Below are 27,575 nucleotides of genomic sequence, written 5' to 3'. Positions count from 1 at the left end.
TTCGTCAGTGAACACACAAACATTCCCACGTGATGATGGAATGACTCCCTCCCCTCTCGCCACGCGTTACTGAACGCTCGCGCGGCACAGAGAACGAAAGTAGACAGAGTGCGCAGAGAAGCTTTGCAGACTCTCTCACACGGCGGAACACAGAGAAGACCGATACTTTCGCCTTTGGTCGCAGATATGAAACAATATTTAATTCCTCTGCTCTGGCAATCACGCTCACTTCTGGATATAGAGGACTTTATGGAGATGCACTTTGCTTGATCTTGAAGTGTTTGTTTTCACTACGTTTGCTGGGATTTTACGTTTCTTGGTTGGTACAGTCGGAAAAAACATGCCGGAGAAAATAAGTATTTCAGATTTCGTTTCTTTGGCGAAAGAAGACCTATCGTCCCCAGTAAGCTCTGGATTTCAGTCTAAAATGAGCGACTGTCGAAGCACCGTGGCCGCGCTCGAAGAGGTAAGGGCGCGTGCAAGCGTGTTGTTTACCTGTGCGCAGGTGAACAACACCTGAGTGAATCCCTGTGAAAATTTCTGACACAAAAAAAAAAACATTTTAATTGCACACATGACAAGACTTTTTAATATGAGAAAAACACTATTATTTTGAATTTAGCCTAACTTAATGAAACTTTGGTTGCAGATATATATAATGCATGGAGCTCTCTTCTAACAAGCTGAGGATCTTAATTAGGTGTGATTAGAGAGACATGGAAAATATGAAAAGCGGTGGGTGGCCAGTGTGACTGTTCTAGTCTACAACGATAATTTATCTGAAGATAAACTGGTAAAAGTATTAAAGTTGCCAAGGTTAGTTGAGCATGTCCGTAGATAAAGTAAACTTGCACCTGTGGTTACTCTTCAAGGAGGACACCTGTGTGACCAACAGAACTGACCTTTTGCCATTTAGTGAGCTGTTGCTAGTGAATCTTTTTTAAACACTAGTGATTTGAATGCCCCACTGCACACTTTATGGGCTTGTGTTGTGGTTAATAGTCAGAGGATGGCACAGAAGTCACAACAAGAAAGAGACAGAGATTGTTTTCAAGTTGCCAAGTAAACTTGGCACTTGGATGTCGAGGAAGTGTTGTCTTAAATAGCAATCTTAAATAGCGAGACTGGAATGATGGGGAACAAACACAGAACCACCCCACAGTCCTTCACAGCTGCATCATTTAAGGAATAGTGTTAATATAGTTAATTACAGAGGAGCAGCACTGATAACAGACTCAGTACTTGTTGTGAGGTCTTATAAACGTAATAAGGGTCTTTGGCTGCCAGCTCATCCATAGGCGCATTTGTGTGGATATTAATGGAGAATAGAGAAATCCTGCCAGCACGCGATAACACTGGGCATGTCGGGACAGTGGAAGCCTTTCATTTATTTCCGCATGTTTCATGGGAAAAGGTTTGAGGGTTTTTTTTTTTTTCATGAATTTCAAGTTCTAAAGCAGTGGTTATCAATTCCAGCCCTGGCCACCCACCGTTTTGCATATTTTCCATGTCTCTCTAATCACACCTGATTAAAATCATCAGCTTGTTAGAAGAGAGCTCCATGCATGAACTGTGTTCCGATTGACAGGGTCCCTACACAGTGTTCATTGCTCACTACTCCCTGAGCACAGGAAATCTGTTGAAGTTTATTTCAATTTGAAACATTCATTCACAGATTTGCGCTACGCCATAGCCGGCAGCGTGTTCACACAGACTAAATTTACTAGAGAAGTGTGACAATGTATCTCTGTTAATAAATACAATCACATCTCAGCACACTTTAATGCCCTTTGAATTGAACATATACACTCCCTTTGAACTAGAATCATGGTGGAATATCTTGTGAAGTCCATTTCGCCGGGCACTTATGATGGAATACAACAAATGTCTGAAGTGATAAGAGGTAGGCCTACATACAAAATGTGTGCAGAGTGGTGCGTCGTGAGGACTGGAATTGAGAACCACTGTGGTTTTCAACCAGAGAGCTGGGGCCTCAACAAACTTCCAAGGGGGCCACAGGATGGCACAAAACTATTTAAATGAATGCATTATTATACATCAAGGGCTATCGATTAACAGAGTAGTTCACCTAAAAATGAACATTCTGTTATCATTTACTCACTCACACTTGTTTCAATCTTGTAGGACTTTCTTACATGGAACACAAAAGTAGATATTTAGCAGAATGTCCAAGCTGCTTTTTTTCATACAGTGAAAGTAGATGGGGAACAGGGACAGTCATGAATCATGATCGCCATTCACTTTCATTGTGTGGGAAAAAGCTGCATGGACATCATGTTAGATGACTTCCATTCCGTTTTATACAGTAGAGAAAGTTCAACCCGATTGGAATGACATGAGGGTGTTAAATGGGGTGAAGATGATGAACTTCTGGGTTGAACAATGCCTTTAAGCACCACTTAAGCAACACAAAGTGTTACGAAACTAATACTTTGGTGTTTGTGGAAATATTCTTTAGAATTAACACAGAAGAGAAGATGGAAGTAACTTTAGTTTCCTTGAATGAGTCTGAGATGTTTGTGTGATCTTTTTGTTTTCTTTCTGGATTATAAATTTGGTCAGCTCAGTTCCTGATGTTGCAGATATGCGGTTTATGTCCAGATTACTTGTGCAAATATCTAAAGTTGTGAGTGTTACAGTCTTTCAAATCTTCAAAGTAGAGTTTTAAGTGTTTGATATACCCAGGGGCATTGTGTGTGTATAACTGCGCGTTTTCATGAAGATCAGTGTTTGAAGGCTTGTTTGGGTTTGAGGGGCAAAGTTTGTTTTATGTTTCCATTTGCTGAGACGCTGGCTAATGGCTGGCAGCATGTTGAATGTTCTGCAGGAGGAGGACATGGCTAGAAACCTTTCGACAGATGAGTTTGCAGTGCAAACTTTTAAATAACTTTTGATAATTATTGAATTAGAAGTTACACTTGTATGTTGTTGTTTGTGTGTGTGTATGTGTTTGTTTGGTATCAAGACTTCGCATCAGATAAGCACACACCCACCGCAGTCATACCACGAATCAGCAGATTTGATGTGACTAATTAATGTATTTCTGGCCGTCTGCACTCCCTTTTAGTGTAGTATAGCCGCTAACACAATCACATATCCTAGTGTTGTCAGTTCACTTAGGTTATAGTGACCAGTCTTTGAGAGGTTTGGCTGGGGCATTGTGTATAGGGGGCAGTGAACTTTACAAACTAACTACCCTAATGTTGTCATTCTGTTGCCTTTGTGGAACTCATTTGGTGCTACACATGCTAAAGATGATGTCAGTATTTATTTTTCCAGTAATGCCTGTATAGTATTTCTGACATTCATAATGCCATTATTCAGTATAATTAGTGTTAGAAATGTCTAAAAGAGTATGGTGAAAAACACCCCCACACTAAAACTATTAAAGTAACTAGTATGCTGAAGCAAGCATTATCTTTTTACATAACGATCAGATTATGTAATTTATTTTTATTTAGCAGTACTTATTAGGCACAAAAACAATAAGGATCATGATTACAGTTACAGCATTTAACTTGTGCAAATTTACAAAAACTTGGCTGCAAGAAAGTATTTCACAGGGCCTTAAAAAAATCAGTGAACTGTTTTAGTGAATCATTTTGTTCAGACTGTAAATCAAAGCCAATTATTTTAGTTTTATGAGCTGTTGAAACATAATATGTTAAATAAGCCCTCTACTTTACGTTTGATATCCATCATGTGGGATTTAAATGCCCCCCAAACCCACTCTTTTGAAGTCTTAGATATAATGGCGATGAAACTTTTTGAGAGAATTTTTGTCTTGACACGACCATAAACACACTCAATAGGGAATTTTCAAGTGTGTTTATAATGTTCTTGGAATCCATATCTTCTTTTTGGCTTGTACGTGGGAAGTGCCCTTTGATGAAGTGTTTTGTCCTTCATCTGTTTCAACATTGTTGAAAGAATGCTTGATAAGAGATTTGGCAAAATCCCTAAGGTCGAACTGCTCAGGTTTTTCCACATACCAGGAAAAACTGGAAAATTAAACTGTTTCCCTAGTAAACTTAGAAAAATAACACAAGGAAGTAAAAAGCATATAGTAGGACATAATGTTTCTTTGGAAGAACCTGTATGCCCAAACATGTCTGGATGTGTTTTCATTTATTTATTTATTTTTTTTATTTTTTTTTAAGTACATTGAGGAAATATTCTGATACTGACGTAAAAAAGAGGTTGTGTGTGTTTACTCGTCTGTCTGTGTGTAAAAACCTTAACCTATCTGGTGTTCAGCATGTTAGATTCTGAGTTATACATCACTGGATCCTATAAGTCCATGTGTCTGGGATGTTGGCCAAAAAGCTACAGACAGAAACAAAACAGAACAGAACCAAAGAAAGTTTGTCTTGACACTGATTTATTTGCCATTGATCAGACTTAACAATCTCTGGCAGCCAGCAGCAGGCGTACATCAAACTGATGTAATCCCAAACATTCAAACTAAATTAAAACCTTTCATTATGATATTCACATTCAGGTTTCATGTTTACATTCTGAACAGACACTTTCTGACCAAAGAGGTTAAACAAACTGATGTGATCCGAACCTAATAAACTAAAACATTAGATAAACCACTGATATTTGAACTCATGTTAGATTCCCACGGAGGTGTGTCTCTTTCTGTCTACCGCTCTAATTCTGTACTGTAAATAGTCTCTGTTCTGAATCATTAAGAGTTGTCATTGTCTTTTGTGAGGCTTGATTCACCTGTGCTTACCCGTTCTGACATCATCACGGCTGCCTGACGTGATAGAAAGACTGCTTGACAACTATTGTGATGTTTGTTCGGTAAAAACATTCAAGCGTTGCCCCGCAACCAGTTGAACATGTTTGTGTTAATGATTACATGAAGTTGAAGTGTGGTTGATGATAGTAATGAATTTTTTATTCTAATGTTTTTCTCATTTCTCTGTTGTCTTGCCCCAGTCTCTAGAGCAGGACCAGATGTCCCTACAGAGGATGAAGAAAATTGTAAAAGCCATCCACGTCTCTGGACTCAGTGAGTGCAGTCTTATTTTGTGGATTTGTGGAAAGATTTTATTAATTTAGCTGACTTTTTCAGGTCTGGAAATCACACTTTTAAAATTAGGCTATCACATACCCCCCTGTGGGATCCCTGGCCCTTCAAAAAAAAAAAAGTTGTTGTTAAATGAGTAAATAAAAATAAATATGATTTTCCTTACTTGTCTTAGCTGATTTTAATGCTTGTTTTGTCATATTTTAAATTATTTTAAGTCACCTTGATGCACTCTTGGAAGTTTGCTAAAGCTTCTCAGTGGGCCCCGGCCCCTGGTTGAAAACCACTGGTCTAGTACATAAGCAAAAATATGTATTTTGGGAGTTTTGGGTACATGAAGATGCTTCATTAAATAACAATAGTTGCTAAAGTGAAAGAGTAAGATTTGTGTAAAAAAGTCTTCCAAAAACACATTTCCTAAAAGAATTGCAGTGAGGTCATTCTTAGTCTCTCTCCCTCGCTCTCTCTGTCACACAAATGAAGGATGACAGAAATTGGGGCCCAGACTTGCACTGACATCACAATCACTAATCTCTTAAATAAAGACCAGATCGTGTGTTTTCCTGTTTTTGACACAGAGTCAGAGTCATGACCCTACACCGAGTAAAAATACATACAGTTTCAGTGCCTCATTCTGTCCATCCTTTGGCTGCATGTGCACTAAAACTTTATCACATGATCAAATGTGACCTTTTTTTTTCTTTCTTTTTTACCATCAGCGTCTTTACTGTACTGAAACATCAGGGAGATATCTGTGTGTTTACATCTGCTCCATCCTCTCTAAAATGAGAAATTGCCCCACAGGCCTGGCCAATACACTATTTATAATGTTGTGTTGTGTTTACAAAAGTCCTGACCGGAATGATCACGGTTTCTGGGAATTGTGTCTCAGATCTGCCTGCTTCTCATTTCTGAGGATGCATGCCCCATTTCTCAATTCTGTGAGTCACAATTCAGTTAAAAGCAAAGGAGACTCCATGTTTGATCATCTCCCCCCTCGCCTTCACTCAATCTCTTCCTTTCTCTTTCTTTTAACTGAAATCATATGTCTTATTCCGGAAACACTAGTATTAAGGGGCCTCAATTTCCTGCCCCTGTGTGTTTGTGGTGGAGCTAAACTTCTTTTAGGAGTAAGACCAAACCTGAACCTGATAAAATCACCACTCTTTCTTGATTCACCCCATCCATAAAGTTGTTTGTGTTTTTTAGCTGATTCAAAGCTAGTGCATTTATCAGTTCTGTGCAGAATCAAGCAGGTTTAGTTTAATCTTACTCTTTTACTGTTTACTCATCCTGGTTAAAAACCAGTGTTTGAGTCCAGGGTCCATGATGATTTTTGGGTCAATATACTGTATATAGATACAGTGGGGAAAATATTAATTTGATCCCCTGCTGATTTTGTAAGTTTGCCCACCTACAAAGAAATGAAGGTTCAGTAATTTTTATGGTAGGTTTATTTTAACATATAGAGACAGAATACCAACCAAAAAAAAAAACATATTATATACAGGTTAGAAATTTATTTGCATTTCAGTGAGTGAAATAAGTAGTAAAACATGACTTAGTACTTGGTGTAGAAACCCTTGTTGGCAAGCACAGAGGTAAGACGTTTTTTTTGTAGTTGGTCACCAGGTTTGCACACATCTCAGGAGGGATTTTTATCTTCTCTTTACAGATCCTCTCTAAATCCTTAAGGTATCTTGGCTGTCATTTGGCAACTCAAAGTTTCTGCTCCCTCCACAGATTTTCTATAGGATTGAGGCCTGGAGACTGGCTAGGCCATGTGCTTCTTCTTGAGCCACTCCTTTGTTGCCTTGGCAGTATGTTTCGGGTCATTGTCCTGCTGGAAGACCCATCCATTACACATCTTCAGTGTTCTGGCTGAGGGAACGAGGTTCTCATCCAAGATTTTACAGTACATGGCCCCGTCTATTTGCCCCTCAAATGCGGTGAAGTCGTCCTGTACCCTTAGCAGAAAAACAGCCCCAAAGCATGTTTCCACCTCCGTGCTTGACTGTAGGGATGGTGTTCTTGGGGTCATATTCAGCATTTCTCTCCCTCCAAACACGGCGAGTCGAGTTAATGCCAAAGAGCTCAATTTTGGTCTCAACTGACCACAGCACTTTCTCCCAAGCTTTCTCTGAATCATTAAGATGTTCATTGGCAAACTTTAAACGGGCCTGTACATGTGCCCTCTTGAGCAGGGGGACCTTGCTGCAGGATTTCAGTCCGTTGCGGCATAGTGAGTTACCAATGTTTTGCTTGGTGACTGTGGTCCCAACTGCCTTAAGATCATTAACAAACTCCTTCCATGTAGTTCAGGGCTGATCCCTCACCTTTCTCATGATCATCCTTACTCCATGAGGCGAGATCTTGCACAGAGCTCCAGACTGAGGCAGATTGATGGTTGTTTTTTATTTCTTCCATTTCCGAATAATCGCACCAACAGTTGTCTCCTTCTCACCAAGCTTATTGCTGATGGTCTGCTTTTTGTTAGTGATTCACATTACTGTTAGTATTTTTAATACTTTCTGTTACAGATGTGAATAAATCTATAAGTGACTTTGGGGTGAAATTCATGGCTCAATTTTGGTGCTGCGAACATGAATGATGCCCCAAATCCACGTTGTTATAATTTAGAAATTTTGTAATTTTTTTTTTTAAAGTTTAGTATTTTTTCTTTTGTAATTTTTCAATTATAATTTTTATTTTATTTAATTTTATTTCTAGTAACTTATACTGCTAAAGTTTATGCGCTAATTGATATAATTTTAAAATGGCCTAATCTAGTTTTATTGCTATCACGTGGCATTTTCCCTTTATTCAGGTGGGTTGTTAAGGTTTTGAGTTTTATAATATGCCATGTATTGAAAACTAAAATTTATTTGTGGACTTTTTAGTTTAGTTAATGTTGGAGTCATGAAAATGTTTCTTTTTTTATTTTTATGTATGTATTTTCACTTGTTGTGCAATAAAAACTCATCTTCAATGAGGGATGTATGGTTTTTATAAATGAATTCATTTTAGGGATGATAGGAGACTCTCTGAAGGTTATTTAGAGAGCTGTAAATTTAGTCTATATTGTCTGCCTGTAATCTACAGTGTCACAGTGTAAAACAGAGTTGTTGACCTTGGACTAAATGTTGCTTAAGACATGCAAACACAGATGTGGCAGGCACTTTAAAGTGTTGATTTAGGGCTCTATTTTCTAAAAATCCAGGAACGGGATCTGCTTCAAGGTTCATTTGAGCTTCACTTACCATCTCTGGATCAGATCAAGGTCTCAAACATGTCAAGAAATGAATTAACAATACAAATTAAAAATGTGTGTCTGAAAGTGCTAACAGATGCCTGTTGAGAGAATAAAACCATTTCCAGATCAGGGAAGGTAGGTCCTTAGAGTGCTTGGTGCCTGCGAGTGAAAAGCGGTGTTGTTTAGCTGGACTGACTCACTAGAAAAACACTGTTGATTGAAATCCACAGAAGAGGAAGTGTCAGATATTTGATTAACCAACTCCAGAAAAAAATCCCCAATCCCTCTTAATACTGTACTTTTTCTGAAAGTGATGCTAAATTCTAGTAAATTCCTCTAAATTCCAGTAGTTACTACTGTCTTGAAAAACAGAACCAGATAATGCAATTTTATTTATTAAGGAAGTGATCTTACATTCCCAGACTCTTTAGAGTCTAGACTGATGTCCTGATATAGATATATCAATATGCTGACATTAAGATTTCTCCTGTTTATTTTTTTTTTTTTAAGTTATTCAGGTGAAATGGGTTTAGGACACAATGCATGTGATGTACCTAAGTAGGGTGTGTTCCTTGATCACCGTCCTTTGTTTTTCCTGGAACAGTTTCCTGATCAACCAATCAAAGCTCTAACCCAACCTCTAGAAAGACAGGGCATTGATCACTTGACAGGAATGTTGTTTATGCAACGACAGAGGATTCCAATACAGGAAAATGTTTACATATTTAACTGTAGCAAAGTATGCTAATTACTTGGGTGTTCTTTTGGAAAGTCCAGCATGTGCTCCCACAGATACTTGTGATCATCATAAGTGAGGATGGTTTGTCTTTAATTTGACTCTTATCTAAGTGTACCTGTTTATTTTATAGCTGAGGAGCTGAGAGTTCTTTGATCTGTAGTGTAGTCTGGGCCTGTGGTGTTTTTAGTCTTCTTGCCAGGAGCTCACTGTGCTTCAGCTGGTTTCATTTTCACTTTATCTCAAAATCCTGTTTTCCTCTATTCATTTGATCATGCGGTGAGGTTTGCAAGGTCACACGGTTTCAGAAGAGGGATAAAGGTCATCACTTTTAAAAATTACAACTGTACCATAAAAAAATAAATGTTTTAAAGAAATCTAAGTCTATCTATTTTCTTAATACGCTATTGTTCACTGCTGTTCAAAAGATATTGTTGTTGTTTTTTTTAAATAAATAAATATTTAGCAAGATTGTATTAAATTGATAAAGTCATAGTAAAGACATTTATAATGTTATAAAAGATTTCTATTAAAAAAAAATCCTTTTGAATTATGTTCATCCAAGTACTTTGTTCACCAAAGTATCCATCATGGTAATCACAGTTACCACAAAAATATTAAGCAGCACAGCTGTTTTCAACTTTGATAATAATAAGAAATGTTCCTGGTGCACCAAATCAGCATATTAGATTGATTTCTAAAGGTTCATGTGACACTGAAGAGTAATCGCTGATGAAAATTTAGCTTTGCCATTACAGGAATGAACTACATTTCAAAATATCTTAAAATAGAAAACAGTTATTTTAAATGCTAATAATATTTCATAAATATTACTCAGCAAATGCTATACATACTCTGACAGTACATCATTTCAGACTGAACTTGTCAGTTCCTGATGGATAAAATCAAGTCCCACCCTACAATTGTTTTTCAATGAATATCCTTTTTCTCATGGAAATGTTGATTTTGATTGTGTGATGTTGTGTTCCCAGATCATGTGGAAAATAAGGAACTCTACACAGAGGTTCTGGAGAATCTGGGGAACAGTCACCTGATGCAGGAAAATAACGAGATCTCCACAGGGTTTCTGAACCTGGCTGTGTTCACACGAGAGATCACAGCACTCTTCAAAAACCTGGTGAGCAGGACACCATCCTGAAACTACAAATACTGAACACTTTAAAAGGGACATAATGCTGAATATTTTTTTTTATCTCACTTAAGGCCCATTCCTTGCAGCAGAGAAGACTGATATGTTGTAGTCAAGTGTTTAAGTGTTAGTTTCACGTGTCAGTCCAAAATCTACTGACAGGTTTTCTGTTTTCAGATATTTTTGAGGGAATTTTAAGTCAATAGTGGAAATAAGACTTCATATTTGCTGTTATTATAAATCACTATAACATCACTCTGCTCTCTAAATATCAACACAGGACATTAAAAAGCACATACTGATTTACCACAAATTTAGCTTCCAGGTGCAGCATAAAGTTCAGTGAAGCATAAATGTTAATTACCTGTATAATTCAAGGCCAACATGAGTATTTTTCCACCTTTGAGAGGAAACTTTTCAAGTACTGTCTGATCTGCCAGTATTATTATTCAAAAAGCACCTTTGGGTGTGTGCATGTGTGGTTTGTCTTCTGGATATATTTCTGAATAAAAAACAGCAGAGTTCCAGCTGTACAATGTTCACAGGGGACTGGGAGAGGTAGTTTTGTGTGTGTGTGTGTGTGTGTGTGTGTCAGTAGGGGTTCAACAGCTGCAGGCGAGGGCCCCTCAAACCACAGCTCCCGGAACCCTCCCACTGATAGTTTCCATGGTGATGGTAATTTATACCAGACCTGAGACCATGAGTGGATAGCGTCTGACCACTGAGCTGTCAATCAAACAATCACTAGGGACAGGAACCTCAGCCTAAAAAAATACAACAGAAACTCTGCTAAGAAAATAAACTCCATTTGATTTAGCGTCTTTATGTGGGGGTTTAACTTTCCCTCAGAGTCAAGCCCATTTTTCCTATTCATGAAGTCTTATATTCATAACATCCATTTTGCAAGGTTATAAATCCATATCCAGTACTATTATGAGATGACTCCCATGATTACTTTTAATTTACACTCATGTGTATAGCACAATGTGTATTTAATATTTAGTGTGAAAGAGTTTACTTGGTTTTGAGTGTCTTTTTTCTTTTTTAGTGGTCAAGAAAGGTGTTTTTTATCATTCAGTACCAATGCCTGTCTCAGTTAGATTTGTAATGTTTTTAAAGAAGTCTCTTCTGTTCATCGTGGCTGCATTTATTTGACCAAAAATACAGAAAAAAACAGTAAAATATTGTTAACATTTAAAATAATGGTTTTCTATTTTAATATACTTTAAAATATATTGTATTTCTGTGATGCAAAGCTGAATTTTCATCAGCCATTACTACAGTCTTCAGTGTCATATGATCCTTCAGAAATCATTCTAATATGCTGATTTATTATCAATATTGGAACCAGTTTTACTGCTTAATATATTTTTTGAACATGTGATACTTTTTTCAGGATTCTTTGAATAAAAAAAGTAAAAAGAACTGCATTTATTAAAAATAGAACTCTTCTGTAACAAATATACACTACCGTTCAAAAGTTTGGGGTCAGTTATTTTTTTTTAATGTATTTATTCAGCAAGGATGTGTTAAATTGATAAAAAGTGATAATAAATACACACACACACACACACACACACACACGTGTGTGTGTATATATATACTGTATATACATACACTTCTTCTTATATACACTTCAATGTCAATTACTGAAATACAAATAATAATAATAAAAAAAAAATTAACAATGCTGTCTGTAGATTTAAAACTGATATTTAAGGGGTCCTTTGTTTGAAATGAATCGGTCTGATTCTTCTTTTATCCTGGAGTGGTTTTGTCCTCGCACATTCTTTCCTAAGGAAGATTTATACTTGCTCAGCACTTTTATGCACTTGGCTGAGGAGAAATCCCAAACAGAGTTTTACCTTTTGCATTTTTAACATGCAGATTTATGGTTTGCAAGCATTTGTACATCCAGACTAGACTAGGAAGGGTTATGCCTTGCCAGGCAAATGTGAGCACTCACTTTGAAAAGTGAGTTAGAGTTAACATGAACATTTGCACTGTATTCTGGCTGACTTTCAGATGTTGTTTTTAGTTTCTTTCTGGTTTCTGTCTCTGTTACATTATTTCGTCATACCTGTTTGTTCTCAAATGTGTCTCCCTGAATTTATGTGTACTTTCTGATGGTTCTTTAGGTGAAAAACCTGAACAACATAATTTGTTTCCCTCTGGAGAACGTGCTAAAGACTGAGTTGAGAGACAGCAGGCTGGTGAGTGAGACAGATTCCTGCTGCGACACACTGTGTCATCATACTGAACTAAAACCCCAATTGAATTGATTTAGACTTATAAAGGCCATGAAGTTAAATTCATTCCTTTAAAGCATCAACAGTGCATCATGTTGTTTTGTAACAAGGTTTGGCATGTAGCTTGTTTGGGGTTATTGTGTTTTCTAATGTCAGAAACGCAATAGCTGTACCACACCTTTCTCTATGAGTTTAACCGGTATGAGGAGTGAAGACATAGTGCAGGACTCAGAGATCAAGTTTTGAATAAAGATGGCCTTTATTGCATCACACTTTTAAGGCAACACAGTCTAAATTCTTTTATGTTTGTGTTATAATTCTTTATTCTTATATTGTATTTTCTCTCTCAGGAGCTGAAAAAACTGATGGAGAAAAGCTGGAAGGATTATGATGCTAAAATGTAAGTTTCAGAGTCAAATTGTTCTCCTAGTACACAGCTTCCTATAACATTTAATACAAGATCACCTCTTGGCTTATCTAAAATACAAGTCTACAAGCTAAACTAGTGTTTCATTATGTTCGTTACCCTTTTTATTCATTCATTTTTACTTTGGCTTTCAGAGGCAAGCTGAAGAAAGAAAGGAGGGAGACACAGAAACCGCATGGAATGATCCGGATGGAATCAACAGACACAGTGGAGGACATGGAAAGAGAAAGAAGGAACTTCCAGCTGCAGATGTGTGAGGTATAAGAGGCCGTACGAGGGCAACTGGTTAACAGACTACAAAAAGTGTGCAAAATTAATCTGACCAAGACTGCATTGTGTGAGCGTCTCAATAAGTGTGTGAAGTCAACTGAAACCAAAAAGCTTTGGGGTGTTTTTGAGAGAGGCACTCTTGTTTGAGGCCACATTGTGTTCATATGTGGTTATTGATGACCTCACTCCACATGTCTGAGGTGATGTGTCCAAGTTCCATATACTGTGTGCGTGGCAGTTAGCAGAAATGGGGAAATTTGGGCTAAGCCGTTTGAACCCAGCTGTGGTAATAGAAAGAATAAGGAAAGAAGGAGTGAAGTGGAGGAATAATGAAAGAGAGGGGATTTTCAGTGTCCTACAGTGCTCCCTTTCCCAGCCACAGAGCTCCAGATGTCTCCACTTTGCTCTCTTTTTATAGTGGAGACATGCGTTATTTCTTCCAAATGTGTCTGACCATGTGACCATCATTAACTTTTTGAAAGTTCCCGTATCCATATATGTAAATTTTCACATATTTGAACAGATTGCTTAGATAAAGAATATTCAGAATCTTAAGCAGCATTTGATCTCCAGTGGCTTCTTTCACCTTTTTTAATCTCCATAAAGGCATTTTCTCATGCTCATGTATGCCAACTTTTAGAAAAATAAATGATTTAGTTTGACTAGATAATTTAGTTTCTGCTATTCTGCTATAGTTTATGCTAGTTTGTTTTGGCAACTAGCATTGTCTCCTCCAGACTCCAAATCATGGCAAAAATTTGTATGGTGCATTTCAAGTTTTAATTCATGTTTGCGCTGGATTCATCTACTTTTGCTTTGTGGTGAGTCACAATGTTGGGACACAGTAGTGGGATTGACCTTTGATTGTTGACGAAATAACTTTTTCTGTCTCTCTCTCTGCTTTGACAGTATTTACTGAAGATTCAGGAGCTGAAAGTTCGACAAGGTCCAGATCTACTGCAGAGCCTGATCAAGTACTTTCAAGCCCAACTTAAGTACGTCTAAAACAAATTTAGATCCTCTAAAAGCACCAGCTTCCTTTTCAGATGCAGTAAAAAACTTGGCTTTTCACATTACACTTAAGTCTGGGTTAAGGCCCCTTATAAGACTGGCTTCAGCATATGAATCCCAAATGAAATTGAATAACTGTGCAGTGAAGATTTAATCCTGCTAATCATTCAACAACTGTCTGTCTGTAATGATTGAATCTCAATGGCTTTGTGGGTGTGTGTATTGATGTCGTTGACATTTGAGATGGCTAAACACTGCTATTGTGTGTTCTCAGTTTTTTTCAGGATGGACTGAAGGCCGCAGAGAACCTGGGTCCATTTGTGGAGAAGTTAGCAGCCTCTGTACATACGGTAATAGACTTGTCAAACCCAGCATCTGTGTAGAAAGTGTAACGCATATGTCCTGTGTTTAGAGTCTCCACACAGAGTGTTACATAAATTTCTAAAAATGCATTATAAAATGTTCATAAATTTCATTCGTTTTTGATGTGGATCTCAAAGAGCAGTTCTGACTGGATGGTTTGTTTTCTTAGAGAGGTGATGAGCAGACATGATGACTTATCTTGTTTTTTTTCCCCTTTGTTTTTGTTTGTTTTCTGACTGTAATGCAGAAAGTCAGGCCATATGCACAGACACATACACACCTTCAATGTTTTGAAACTATCTTGCTTCTCATGTTAGTCATGACCTGGCGTAATCGTAAAATTATGAAATAAGCTTCTTTAAATTCTGTTTGAGGAAGATTTTCATTGACACTTTATCATCAATTTTACTTGTCTAGTCTGTCTGAATCACTTCCTTTGAAAGGCTTTGTTGCATTCCATGAATTTCTATAGAGTATCTTTTTTGTTAGCCCACACATTAGCTTTGTTAAAAATAGAGTCAGCAGCTTACCTTGACATTATTTTAATAGAGTGCTTCTAAAAGTATGTTGCTACCTTTTTCCTCTTTTAAAAAATGTCATTGTATGTATCTTTTGTAGAGAAAGCAATCCCAAAATGCATTTCAACAAGCTTAATGAAAGAATAAAATACTCAAGATGGTGGATGATTACTGAAAAATATGAATAAAACAGTTTTATATGTTACAAATTTGTGCTAGGTATTTTTAGGCAAATTAAAGTGTACACTAGCTTAGCAAAATGTTAACAAGCTATGTTGCTTGCATAAGTATTTCTTTGCACTATGTAGAGGGATGACACACAGAGTTGCAAAAGTCAGTCACTTGTGTGGTTTCATGACAGTTAGGATACTCCCTTAGAAACCTGCTGCCTATGTAAGCAGCAGACAGTAAGGAAAGATTTATTTTGGACCCAAGCTATTATATTGATTCTGTCCAGACTCACATAAGTCTCACATAAGTCTCCCTAAAGAATAAACCAGAAGCTGTTTTAAAACACTAATTATATTCATTATTTTTCAGTTGATGTTTCCCAGCAGCATTACTTGCTCTGCAGGTCTTGTCTGGTCATGGTTATAGAGAGATTTAAACCGGTCTAGGGTGAATATCACACAGCAATAATGGTGTTCATTAAATGATCTTTTGCGATTTGTTTGCCAATTTGTTGATTCTATGAGGACAAGGCAGGATAGGGCATGTGGAATTGGTGTTGAGATGACTGTGTTTTGTGGCAGAACTGGTTTGGGTAATGTTTCTAAAGTGACATTTCTTCTGTTTCAACTTGTCCTCTTTTGATCATAACAAATCAGCATTTGGCACATAAAAGGAAATGAAATTCAAAAATGAGACAACCACAACCCAGCTTTCCAAAAGTAAAAATTTCCTTTTACTGTTTGATGGAAATTGGTTGAAGAAACTGCTGGAATTTTGTACTGGGGGCCGAAGGCATAATTTCAACAGGCTTTGAGTAATGCAGGATTTCTGGCTGTGTTGGTTTGGTCCTGGGCTTGATTGCAAAACTGAGAGATGTGCTCCAGTGTAAGCCTGTAATCTCTAAGACCAGTCACATTGTGTTGCACAAATACAAACGCCACATCACTTTACTGTTATTGTTCACAGGTTCGTCATGAGCAGGACGAAGAAGTAAAACAGCTCTCTCAATTGCGCGACTCACTTAGAACACAACTACAGGTGGATGGCAAAGAGGTAATCTCCAAAATAAATACAACTCCCAGAATGCTATACTAGTTCTAGCTCAAAGTAACGCATTTTCTTCATGAATGTAGTTAAGAGTCAGATGGACTGAAAAACGGCTTGTCTGTGGCCATAATTGGTTTGAAAGACAATATTTCAGCAAGTTCGGAGATGCAAATGATGTTGACCGCAATTACAATAAATGTCGTTCTGCATCTTCATAGGATTTTCTAAACGGGAAGAACTCTGGCCATGGATATAGCATTCACCAGCCTCAAGGCAATAAGAAATATGGCACAGAGAAATCTGGATTTCTTCTTAAGAAAAGCGATGGGTGAGTTAAACATTAAACACTGTTAACAAGGTTAAACACTGTCTACTTCCTTAAATTACGAAGGTCACAAACCCCCCAAAAACAACAACAGACCAACTGTTTATTTTTATTACACGGCTTATTAAAGGTTTTCCAGACATGATGCAGTATTCCGCTCCTGTTTGCTTTTTGTCAGATGGGGTGAGTGTGTGGAAACACTCTCCATACTGCTCTCGGTGTATATAATGATATATATGCCCTTCTTAAACTGGAAGCAGAATAAATGAAGGAATGAGCTATAATGTCCTGAGAGTCGTGCAGCACAGATAGTTAGCAACATAAAGCATCAGTCTGAGCTTTGTGACTTCAGGAGTGTGTGTGTGTGTGTGTTTGTCACAGTGTTCCTCTCACACAGATGTTTTCTATTAAATGTGGTTTAGTCTCTTGCTGCACTTGAGTCTTACTTGCACTCTCTCAAAACAAATGCCCACATTCATCTAGACTACCTAGGTTTTGATCAGTGCATGAGAATAAACGTGTCAATTCCATTTTTGTTGTTAGATAATTACTGATTGTAACTTCACTAGAGAGCTAATGAATGAGTACAATTAACAATTGGCTACTAGTTATTTCTGCGTATGGAGTTTATATGGTTAAGCAATCAACCATATAAAATTTAATGCAGAGGACCCCTAAATATGGTCAAATTTTATCTCTGAGAAAAATAATAGAAGTAAGGTTAAAACATACTTTTATTTTTCTTTGAAATAAACCTTTGGTATGGAGATATTATGCTAATACTGATGAATACTGAATGTGAATTAAGGTTTTTCCACGATCTTTGTGTTTTAGGATCAGAAAGGTTTGGCAGAAGAGGAAGTGTGGGGTTAAATATGGCTGTCTCACCATTTCACACAGCACGGTGAGATTTGAGAGACACAAACACACTGCTCAACACCTTCCAGTTACACATTCTTCATTATATTACAGTCTTTTGAATCTGTTTGGCTGAGAGGAATTTAAGTACTTAATATTAACTTTTGGTTTACAAACCTTCTATATAAATCCTATGGCTGAATCACTATGTTGTAATCAGTACTCTTGCGTGTGATTATTAATTAGCACAAATCATAAACTGACAATGGTGATGACATACAAAGGCTGTTTCCAGTTCTTACGGTCTCAAGAGTGATTACTTGAGCTTCAGAGGCCTGCAATCAGTTTTCCCATGCTCTGTGAGAGAGACTCATCGCGGTTTCCTTTCAGAACCACAAAGTACAGGCCAAAACACATAAAAGTGTTTCATCTGGAATCATCCACATTCCCAAAACCCAAAACTTTCACTGGTTTTGCTTACATGTCTGTGTGCTTCCAGCTTCAGTGTTTTAGCAACCATAAACTTTATGTAAGCTTTTACTCACATCTTTAGCATCAGTCCTGCACACAGCATAATTGCAAGGGAGATTTGTTTGCCTGTGATTTAGTGAGTGACCACATATGTGATGAGAATGCACTTTAAGCATGTTATGGTTCTTCTCTCACTCTCAGATCAACAGACCACCCGCAAAGCTCAACCTCCTGACATGTCAGGTGCGGCCCAACCCTGAGGAAAAGAGAACATTTGATTTAGTTACACGTACGTTGATCTCTGACCTTTCACCCTTTTCATCTCTGCTGTGGCATGAAGAAAAGAACTATGTTTTGAATGGGAAACTAGCATACTAGTGATTGAATAGTGTGCACTACACGGCAATACCACGACTGAGGTGCCCTTGAGCAAGGCACCGGACCCCCAGCTGCTCCCCGGGTGCCACAGCATAAATGGCTGCCCACTGCTCCGGGTGTGTGCTCACGGTGTGTGTGTTCACTGCTGTGTGTGTGCACTTTGGATGGGTTAAAAGCAGAGCACGAATTCTGAGTATGGGTCACCATACTTGGCTGTATGTCACTTCACTTCACTTCACTTCACTAAGAATGTAAATAACGTTTTGAGGAATAGGTATGTAGGTGTATGTGGATCATGGAATGCATGTAAGTTGCCGCTGGCCAGTCCTGACCTGTTTTTTTCTGTTGATTTCCTGTATATCAGAATGTTTTTCCATAGCCTCTTTCACACTGCGCGTTGATTCCGGAAAATTGCCGGTGTTGTGCCCAATTCTGACTCCCTGCCAGATTATTACCTCCCTAGTATTGGCAGGTTTAGGAGTAGGTGTGGGGGAGGGGTTAGGATTAGTCAATCAGGTATCGACTTGAACGAGGGGGGTAATAATTCGGCAGGGGGAGGAAATTGGGCACAACACCTGAAAATTGCCAGAGTGCCTTCTGTGTGAACGCTGATACGACCTAGTAACATTGCCAGGATCAGTCCTGGAATGAGCCCTGTGTGAACACAAGCCAGGACCAAAGCTGTAAAGGGTGTGTCGTAGTGATGACGCACGTAATCATGCAACTCTTTTACCGGGTGTTTTAAAGGCAGATCAACATTCACAACGAAAGAATATGTGCAAACTGTAATGAAGCAGAGATCAGAAACCTCCTCACTATTGCGCTGAAGCTGAGATCGTTCGGCAGCTTTGAAACAGTATGCACCACATTACACATCATATCGTAATGTCATGTGTCTTTAGGGGATGTGTGTGAAAAAGAAAAAGAAAATCACTGGCAGTGTGAATGAACCAAAATCAAAAGTTCACGGGACACATCATCCGTGTATTTTCCAGAATCTCTGTGTGAAAGAGGCTCATGTTTCCTTTGCATAGAGGCCAACAAAACGCACACACTATTTATTTCTCACTTTCTCTCTTTGTCCTTACAGACAATCGTACATACCATTTCCAGGCTGAGGATGAACAAGAATGCATGATGTAAGTGCAGAAATTTACACACATAACACCCCCCCATACAGTGAAGTCTTTATCATACTCTACAGAGCGGCATGTACAGACCTGCAGGAGAGAGCAGGTTCAAAACCTGCTTCTCAAGAAGAGAGAGAATAAAAAGGAAGGAGTAAGATAAAGAAAGACAAAATGTTTAAGATGCAACGGATGTATCTGAAAAGTCACTTTTTGATATGAATACACGTCTTTTCTTTGTAATCCCTTCATTTGTCTTCTTGCAGATGGGTGTCTGTGCTGCAGAACAGTAAGGAGGAGGCCTTGAACACGGCTCTCGGAGGAGATCAGCTCCAGTTTCAGGACAGTGGTCTGCAGGAGCTCGTCCGAGCTGTGATCTCAGGCCTAAGAAACCAGCCAGGCAATGAGGCCTGCAGCGACTGTGGAGCCCCAGGTCTTGAAAATTTTTTTTTAAATGCTGTTAGGGGCCAATCACACTTTTTTTCTTTTCCTTTTTTGCTAGACATGCTAGACGCATGTGTTTGACCACTGCACTTGTGTCTAGTGTCTTTTTATTTTTAAATACAAAAATGCATTCTGTGTGAATGGACACTTACCATGTCACAAATACAGAAATCCCATGTCTTATGTTATTCTAAATCGAATCAAAATGATGATAAGAGAGAGTTATTTAATTTAAGCCTTACTTAGTTCTGCATATGTATTTCTTACACTAGATGAAATATTTAAGCAATGCATAACGTTATGTCTGTTCTACAGAATTACTGCATCATCTTTATGAAGAGCTCTTGAAAAATACTTTATTGGTTGGTAAAAGGTGTTAAAAAGTGGCAAAGAAATGTTGACGTGTGTTGTGTTCTTTAGAACCCACCTGGCTCTCCACTAACCTGGGCATTCTCACCTGTATCGAGTGTTCAGGAATCCACCGTGAGCTTGGAGTACATCACTCACGAATTCAGTCTCTCACTCTCGATGTGCTGAGCACATCTGAGCTCCTGGTAAGCACATACACACACACACAGAAAACAAACGTGTGCGGCAAAACGCAAAAATATAATTTAGATCTAATCATTATACAGTTCACATTTACTTTTTTTGTGTGGTAAATATCACATTTATCTTGAACTATTTACCCATAAAAAGACTTGACATAAAAAACTAAGTCAGCAGTTACTCACAAGTGACTCGCTCACATCGGTACATGTTTATATGAACTTTTTACCTCTGTCAGTAAAGCAGAAACTTTAAGTGCAAGTGCTTCTGCACGCATGAGTGTTATTTATTAGTTTGTTAGTTACTTGTTGTCATTTAGATTACAGATAAATTACCAAACATGAAGCTGGATGCATGAATTCAGTGTTTAAATATCTGTGGTCTTTTACTGCAAACATCTGTTTATCAGTTGTGTTTTGGTTCACAGTTGGCAGTGAGCATTGGAAATGCCAAGTTTAATGACATCATGGAAGTCAACCTGCCCAATGATTTAGTCAAGCCCCTCCCAAAAAGCGACATGTGAGTCCTACTGTACAGTCACGTATATAGCTCCATATGATATTTTTTTTAAAGCTTTTTTTCGCTTTATCAGTAGCTCAGACTTTTTTGGCTTCATTTTGCTTTTGTTTTCATGTCTCAGGACAGCGAGGAAGGAGTACATTGTAGCAAAGTATGCAGAGCGGCGCTACGTCCTCCCAAAAGAACACTCTGAAGCATACCACGTGTATGACACTGTGAGGAGCAAAGATCTCACGTCACTGCTGCAGCTCTATGCTGAGGGAGAGGACCTGTCTAAACCAGTTGCCACACCTGACGGACAGGTGAGAGCCTCAATCCCACCATAGATACACAAACACAAACACAACCACAATGATAACAAAACCATCAAGGCTGATAAACATGCCGTCACTCGTGCTTTAGACATTTCTTGAGATGTTTAGAGCTTTCACAGGGTCCTTCCATCAAATGAGACTTCCTGTGGTTTAGTCAAATAGATGTTTAATTCTTTTTGATCATTTTGAGCTGTATAAGCAGAAATGAGACATCTGTGTGGTTAAACGTCATTAATCATACATCATTCACACTTTCTCTGTAATTCTGTATTTTCTCTCTTTTTCCATCTCTAATCAGATTTCCCTCTCTTCAGCCCACTCAGGAAGTGAATACAAGCTGTGTAATGACTGCTGTACTTGTGTTACACACAATTTGTATAATTGTATGTGTGTGTGTGTGTTATTTGGCCAAAGTCTCTTTTCTAAGACAGAATTTGACTCTAATGATTCAGTGACTGAATCACCAGCATTTTTATTTTAACACACACACATACTCACAAGTGGAGAATTGTATAACAGCAACTGAGTCAAATTTGTTAATCTTCTCCATCACTCCTCATCCAGTCTGCTGTGATTTACTGGACTGGTGAATAGCAGTATGCTTGTCTTGCTGAGACAGTGGTCGGTTTGCAGCAGCCTGTAGATTTATCTTGTTCTCTTCTGTGTCTAACAGGATCTGAAGGAGACCAGTCTTCATTTAGCTGTGCGCATGTCTGAGAAGACTTCTCTGGCTCTGGTGGATTTTCTTGCTCAGAACTGGTGAGAGACATCTGCTATTGTCACAGATCCGTCAGCATCCAAGTAGGATGTCCATGACTGCTTTGTGTGTGTTTTCTCAGTGGCTGCCTGGAAAAGAAGACAGCAGAAGGAAACACAGCGCTTCATTACTGTGCATTATACAACAAATCAGAGTGCTTGAAACTTCTGCTCAAAGCAAAAGCTGTTTTACACACAGGTATACAATACTCACATATACACAAATTCAACAATGAACATGGTGGATAGATAGATGGATAAACAGACTGACAGACTGTGTTCAATTTTGAGAGGGAGATAGATAGACAAATCGATCAGTCTGTCCTGATTTTGAGCCTTCCATTGTTCTGATTGTCCTGTAGTGAACTCAGCAGGTGAGACAGCTCTAGACATTGCCAAGAGACTGCAGCACATGCAGTGTGTCGAATTGGTGAGTATCAGATATTGCACAGAGCTTTTATTGACTTTGTGTGTGTATGTGAGATATATAAAAACAACAAACAAACAAATAATTAAAAAAATAGAGCTGGATTTGAATCCATCACTATCACTATCTATCACTAGTATGATATAAGTCTGGTCAAAGGTGAGTTAGTGAATTGGCTGTGGATTTCTTACATTTTCTTTGTGTGCATGTTTAGCTGGAATTGGCCCACAGTGGGAAGTTCAACTCTCAGATCCATGTTGAATACACATGGGAGACGCCGCAGGACATGTATGACAGTGAAGATGATCTGGACGAAAGGGTCTGTAACAAGATTAACTATTTCTTACTATTTGTATTTTTCACTATAATATGTACAGTGGTATCTGAGGCTGTGACCACTGGTGAAAATGTTTCTCTATTTTGCATTTAATAATAATAAAATAATTTATGCCGTAATGTTTCTTTGTTTTAGAATTTACAGAATCAATGATAAAACAGTGCTCAGGTTCAGCAATATGAATTTTTATTTATTTATTTTTTAAATAGGAACATTATTATGAATATACGAGTCTATGAATCTATGGCTGCTTATAAATAAAAGTATGTCTCTGTTTGGACTTAAAATGTGAAATATAATGTTCAATAACTATTTGTTTAGGTGAGTCCCCATCTTAAGGGCTCACGGTCTCCGCTGCTCCCTACTGGCAGCAATGGGCACTGCTCGGCTGCATGGAATTTAAATAAAGGCAGCCTGCCCAGGGCCTATGAGAACATTGACTTCCTTTACCAAAATCCACCCAACAACAGCGCCCCCACTAATGGCTCCATGCCTCCTCCCCTGCCAGCTAAAGCAATACAAAGAGGTGAGAAACTGTTTGTTAGCTTTTAGTTGACTTTTTAAGTCTGGAATTTTGTATATCCCAAAAATGCTTGTGTAAGTTTGACCTGATAAACAAAATCTAAGCAATGATCTGACGTTTAGATGTTCTCTGAGAAGCTGAATTGAGCTCCATTGCATATGTGAATGGTTATTCCAGATGAACCATAGCAAGGTCAAAGATAATTTGTGTCCCTGCAGGTTGTTCAGATCCTCAGATCTCAGGTTCCATTCCAGAGACTCACTCCCCCTGCCGTCAGAGTTCCCACCCCACCGGTCGCTTTAAGAGAATCAGCACTTCGTTACCTGTGACGGAGTCCACTGGACCAACACCTGCACGCTCTCATAGCACTGGAGGGTCAAAAGGACATAGACAGACAATGTCCTGGGAGGGACAACTTTTCTCAATGGCCGAGGGCAAAAATCACTCCACCTCACCACAGAGTCAGAGAGGACCTGTCAGGTTGGTCACTGTGGTCCTGGTCCTATGCTGCATTTATCTTCTAAAGCCAGAGGTTTCCTCAATATTGTACTTAATGATTTGTATTGTAATTTTTTGTATATTATATTTAAAACCATAACCATTAGTTAGGAGCTTCTGGAAAAATAAATTGTCACAAGACATTTTTTTTATTTCAAATTTCTTTTATGGATTTTCTGCAATGAACTTTAAATTTACAGACAACAATGTACTGTTCATACCCAGTAAGCACCTCCCTCAACCAACTACCTAAGAAAAACTTCCCATACAAAAGAATTCTAACAATAAAATAAGCAAAAAAAAACTAATCCATAATAAGAATATCTTAACAGACAGAGAATCTTAGACAATTTAATTTAGCATGCTAAATTGTAAAAAACAGATTAAGTGTCTAGAGTTATCCTCCAAATAATCTAAGAAGGGGCGCCACAGTTTATTAAAGGTCCTTAAAGAACCATTGAGTGACAGTCTAATTTTATCCAATTTGATGCAAGTAAACTCTTTCAGCCATGTATCAAAAGTGAGAATCAGGTAGGTCAAATCTCTTGGAAAGATTATTGAAAGATGAGACGAGACATATTTTGTATGATTTTTGATGAGCTGTCAGTTCAGTATTGTTACCAATATTAAAATAGTAGCATTCATTAAATCTGAATTTTTGAATACGTGTGTAGTATTGTGACTTATCGTCATACAAATATTACACGTGTCTGCAGTTCAGAGAAGACAACCTCATATCGCCGCACGAGCAGCGGGAGTCAAGGAAAGAGTTCAACCCCGTCTCCAGGGTGTGCAAGCAGTCAGGAGGAACTCTACTGCAGTCCAGTGGGTGGGGCTCCCAACCCTGCACCTCCGCCAGCGAATGCCAACAACAGTGCCCCAGTGCCAATCATACTGCCGCCACCTCGCTCACGCAAAAATGCCATGGTAACATGACATGCAATTATTTTTACCTTGAGAAATAAACTGTATTTTTCAAATGTCTTTCTGATGTTTACATAGTATGTTTTTTTGCAGTTTGTTATTCCTTTAATTGTGAACATGAATTTAAAAGCAGGAATACTATACACAAATTCTGCCCAGATTCTCAGTCTGAAGGAGTTGACATTAGTTGCTGAGAGTCATAGCCAGTCTGCAGATTTTGGACAGTCAGAGTTGACTGATTTCACAGAAAATCACATAGTGTATGTATGATGGGCACAGACTCCATCCAGTCTTAGAACATCAAGAATATTTAATATTTTGAGACGATTTTAGAACACACATTGTTTCCTTTGTCATTAGTCTCCTAGCAGTGAGTCCGTTGTGTTCAGAACCACGTGAAATCTTTAGTCATTTAGTGTACAATGTCCAGTTTTTTTTGTCAACCAAGTTGACAAGTGTATGATGACTAAAATCATGTAGTGTATTCCAGCCTTAACTTGCTAAAGTGTTTATTCTGTATGTGTTTCAGATCTCATTAAAGGAGAGACCCAAAAAGGTCAGAGCGTTAGTTGACTGTAGAGCGGTTGGTGCCAATCAGCTGGCTTTCTTTAAGAATGAGGTCATCATAGTGACAGCAACTGACGACCCACACTGGTGGGTAAGTATTCAAACTCTCTCACACTGACACTCACATAGCTTTGCAGCATCTGTGAATACATTTTCTGTAAACAGTTCAAACTGAAGACATCAACATCTTGAATGCACACTTTCCCTCCCAGGTGGGCCATATAGAGGGAGAACCTTCTAGAAGTGGCTCTTTTCCAGTCAACTATGTACATAAATTAGGAGAATGAGATGAACCTCCACGAACACTCGCATTACACCACATGAAGCTAGTCTAGACTGTTGCTTTTATCTTCAGAGCCGCTAGACCTAGAAGCTTTGGAGGCCTGAAGTGCACTTAGAAGATGAAAGACTGGAGACCAGACTCTTCCACAGCATTAGTGTGGATGCTGTAAGATGATCCACTCATCCATTTCAGTGCTGCATGTAATGTATCTCAGCTGTTCTGAAGGTTTGGCAGGTGCATCATGAATGACTGGACTTGGAACAGGCAGAAAACAGATGAAAGCTGTCCAGCTTTTAAAACTTCCTGGCTGCGTTGTTTAAACAAACATCACTTGTTCTTATTGATATTGGCGTTGAGGCATTTGGACAAACACTTGGACTTTGAGGTCTTTAAGAGATTGTCATCCAGACTTTGAGGCACTGGGCTCATTTACTGGAGCTCATCCTGTGGTTTGCTCAGTGCTCTCTTGTTTTTTTTTAATGACATGCCATTAGTTCTGGCTAGACACCGGTCCTCCAGACAGAGAGTTTAAAGGATGATGTATTTGGTTTTATCTGTCTCCTCTACACCGACGTCTCCTATTGCTGCTGATTCCCGGACATCCAGTCTTGCACTGGGAGATCAAGCAACTTGCAACATTCAGAATGAAATACTTGAAGACTTCTAGAATCCGGGATGTGAATATTAAATTACTGCAGAATTTCCCAGAAAGTTTACAATTCAGTATTTCAAGCCATAGGAAACATCAACTCACCCACAGTACAGGCACTGTTAGGCCTTACAGAGCACAGAAAAACAGTTTAGGTACTTGTTTTTTGGTAGCCTAGTATTCTATTTTCTTTGCTTCTAAAATTCTGTAGTAAAACATCTCTTTTCAAGTGTCCATATTCTATGTGAATGTTAAAAAAACTCTGTTAGCTTTGTCTGTGAAAAAAAGTTCTTTCTGCACTTGCCACCCTCGCTAAGTGTCTTATCTGTCTATTGTTATCGGTAAGCATTACGTTTTTATTTTAATGGCTGGGGTCTCCCTCCAAACTGAGGTGGCTTGTGGTGCATTTGGGACGTGTCTTGAACCAGCAGACTCTGTATAAATGTTTGATAAACTGAAAGTACACAAAAGATGTTTTCCCTTCTGCCATCTCATTGACTTCTGTGAAGCATTTTTCAGGCAGAGATGAATGTACGCATGTTGGTTCAGCTGACTTTGTGTTTTAGGAAAGCAAAAGGTAATGCTGCGTGTAAATTATGCTTGTGAAAATTAACCATTTTGTATCACTGTAACTTCTTATATTATTGAGAAATGTCACATCCAGTTTGTTCAGAGCATTTTTTTTTCCTCGAAGATATTATTTGTATTTCTAAGAATGAAAAATGACAATTTGCTAATTATATAATCATGTGTTGTCTCTGGGATAATCATACAGTAGATTGCAAAACCTTTGATCCGACTGTGATCATAGTCTAGCCATTAAAGTGCTTTATTGTTACAGAACATATTGCTTAAAAAAAACATCCTTGGTTTACAATTGTCAAACATCTCTTTGGTTGAATGCTATGTGTAAGCCATCATCTGTTTTGTCCTACTGCCTTCAGTATTCAAAATACATGCTATGAGGATTTTACTTACAATGTAGCAGTGTTAAAACATTTGAAATGTTTAAACAGTGTTTAAGGAATGTGTAGAAGTGTGCATAAAATCTTGTGGAAATATTTCAGCTGTTCATGTGTTGCTTTATGATGTCACTGACATTGTGCTCTATAATTAGACACATCTGTCTGCTCTGAAGTAAAGTCAGGTTGAATTACATTATGGGAAAATAATATAATATGTGATATATGATGATACTTAGATAACTGAAATGACGGACCACTGGTGTTTAGGGAACTATTCCCACAAGTTTTCTATTCTTACTTATTCAGTCAGATTTATTGACTATGGATCCTATCTAATTTGAGCACATGTGTGGTACATTCATTTAAATTGTTCGTAATACATTCACTTTAAGAACGCAGTGAGA

General features: G+C 38.2%; 1 protein-coding gene across 1 annotated transcript; it reads left to right on the top strand.

The window, feature by feature from the left end:
- Positions 1-29: 29 nt before the first annotated feature.
- LOC109108104 (arf-GAP with SH3 domain, ANK repeat and PH domain-containing protein 1-like) lies at positions 30-27,265 on the top strand. Its single transcript, XM_042774138.1, has 26 exons — positions 30-466; positions 4,972-5,044; positions 10,044-10,189; positions 12,340-12,414; positions 12,801-12,850; positions 13,012-13,135; positions 14,057-14,142; positions 14,433-14,508; positions 16,177-16,263; positions 16,476-16,585; positions 17,417-17,486; positions 18,113-18,200; positions 19,380-19,428; positions 19,683-19,849; positions 20,281-20,414; positions 20,837-20,928; positions 21,050-21,230; positions 21,916-22,001; positions 22,082-22,197; positions 22,361-22,428; positions 22,640-22,744; positions 23,084-23,288; positions 23,504-23,765; positions 24,500-24,710; positions 25,237-25,365; positions 25,487-27,265. The coding sequence occupies exons 1-26, from the start codon at positions 341-343 to the stop codon at positions 25,559-25,561; spliced, it is 2,991 nt and encodes a 996-aa protein (XP_042630072.1). The 5' UTR covers positions 30-340; the 3' UTR covers positions 25,562-27,265.
- Positions 27,266-27,575: the final 310 nt, after the last annotated feature.

The sequence above is a fragment of the Cyprinus carpio genome, chromosome A17, assembly GCF_018340385.1.
Source record: "Cyprinus carpio isolate SPL01 chromosome A17, ASM1834038v1, whole genome shotgun sequence".
NCBI lineage: Eukaryota > Metazoa > Chordata > Actinopteri > Cypriniformes > Cyprinidae > Cyprinus > Cyprinus carpio.
The sequence above is the reverse complement of the archived record's forward strand: the minus strand, read 5'-3'. Positions and strand labels throughout refer to the sequence as shown.

What these genes read in the sequence shown, in the direction of transcription:
- LOC109108104 (XM_042774138.1), top strand. Translation starts at nt 341, where the DNA reads ATGCCGGAGAAAATAAGTATTTCAGATTTCGTTTCTTTGGCGAAAGAA. An exon ending in TACTTTCAAGCCCAACTTAA is followed by an intron (nt 14,143 to 14,432) that starts GTACGTCTAAAA and finishes GTGTGTTCTCAG; the next exon opens with TTTTTTTCAGGATGGACTGA. An exon ending in AAGATGATCTGGACGAAAGG is followed by an intron (nt 22,745 to 23,083) that starts GTCTGTAACAAG and finishes CTATTTGTTTAG; the next exon opens with GTGAGTCCCCATCTTAAGGG.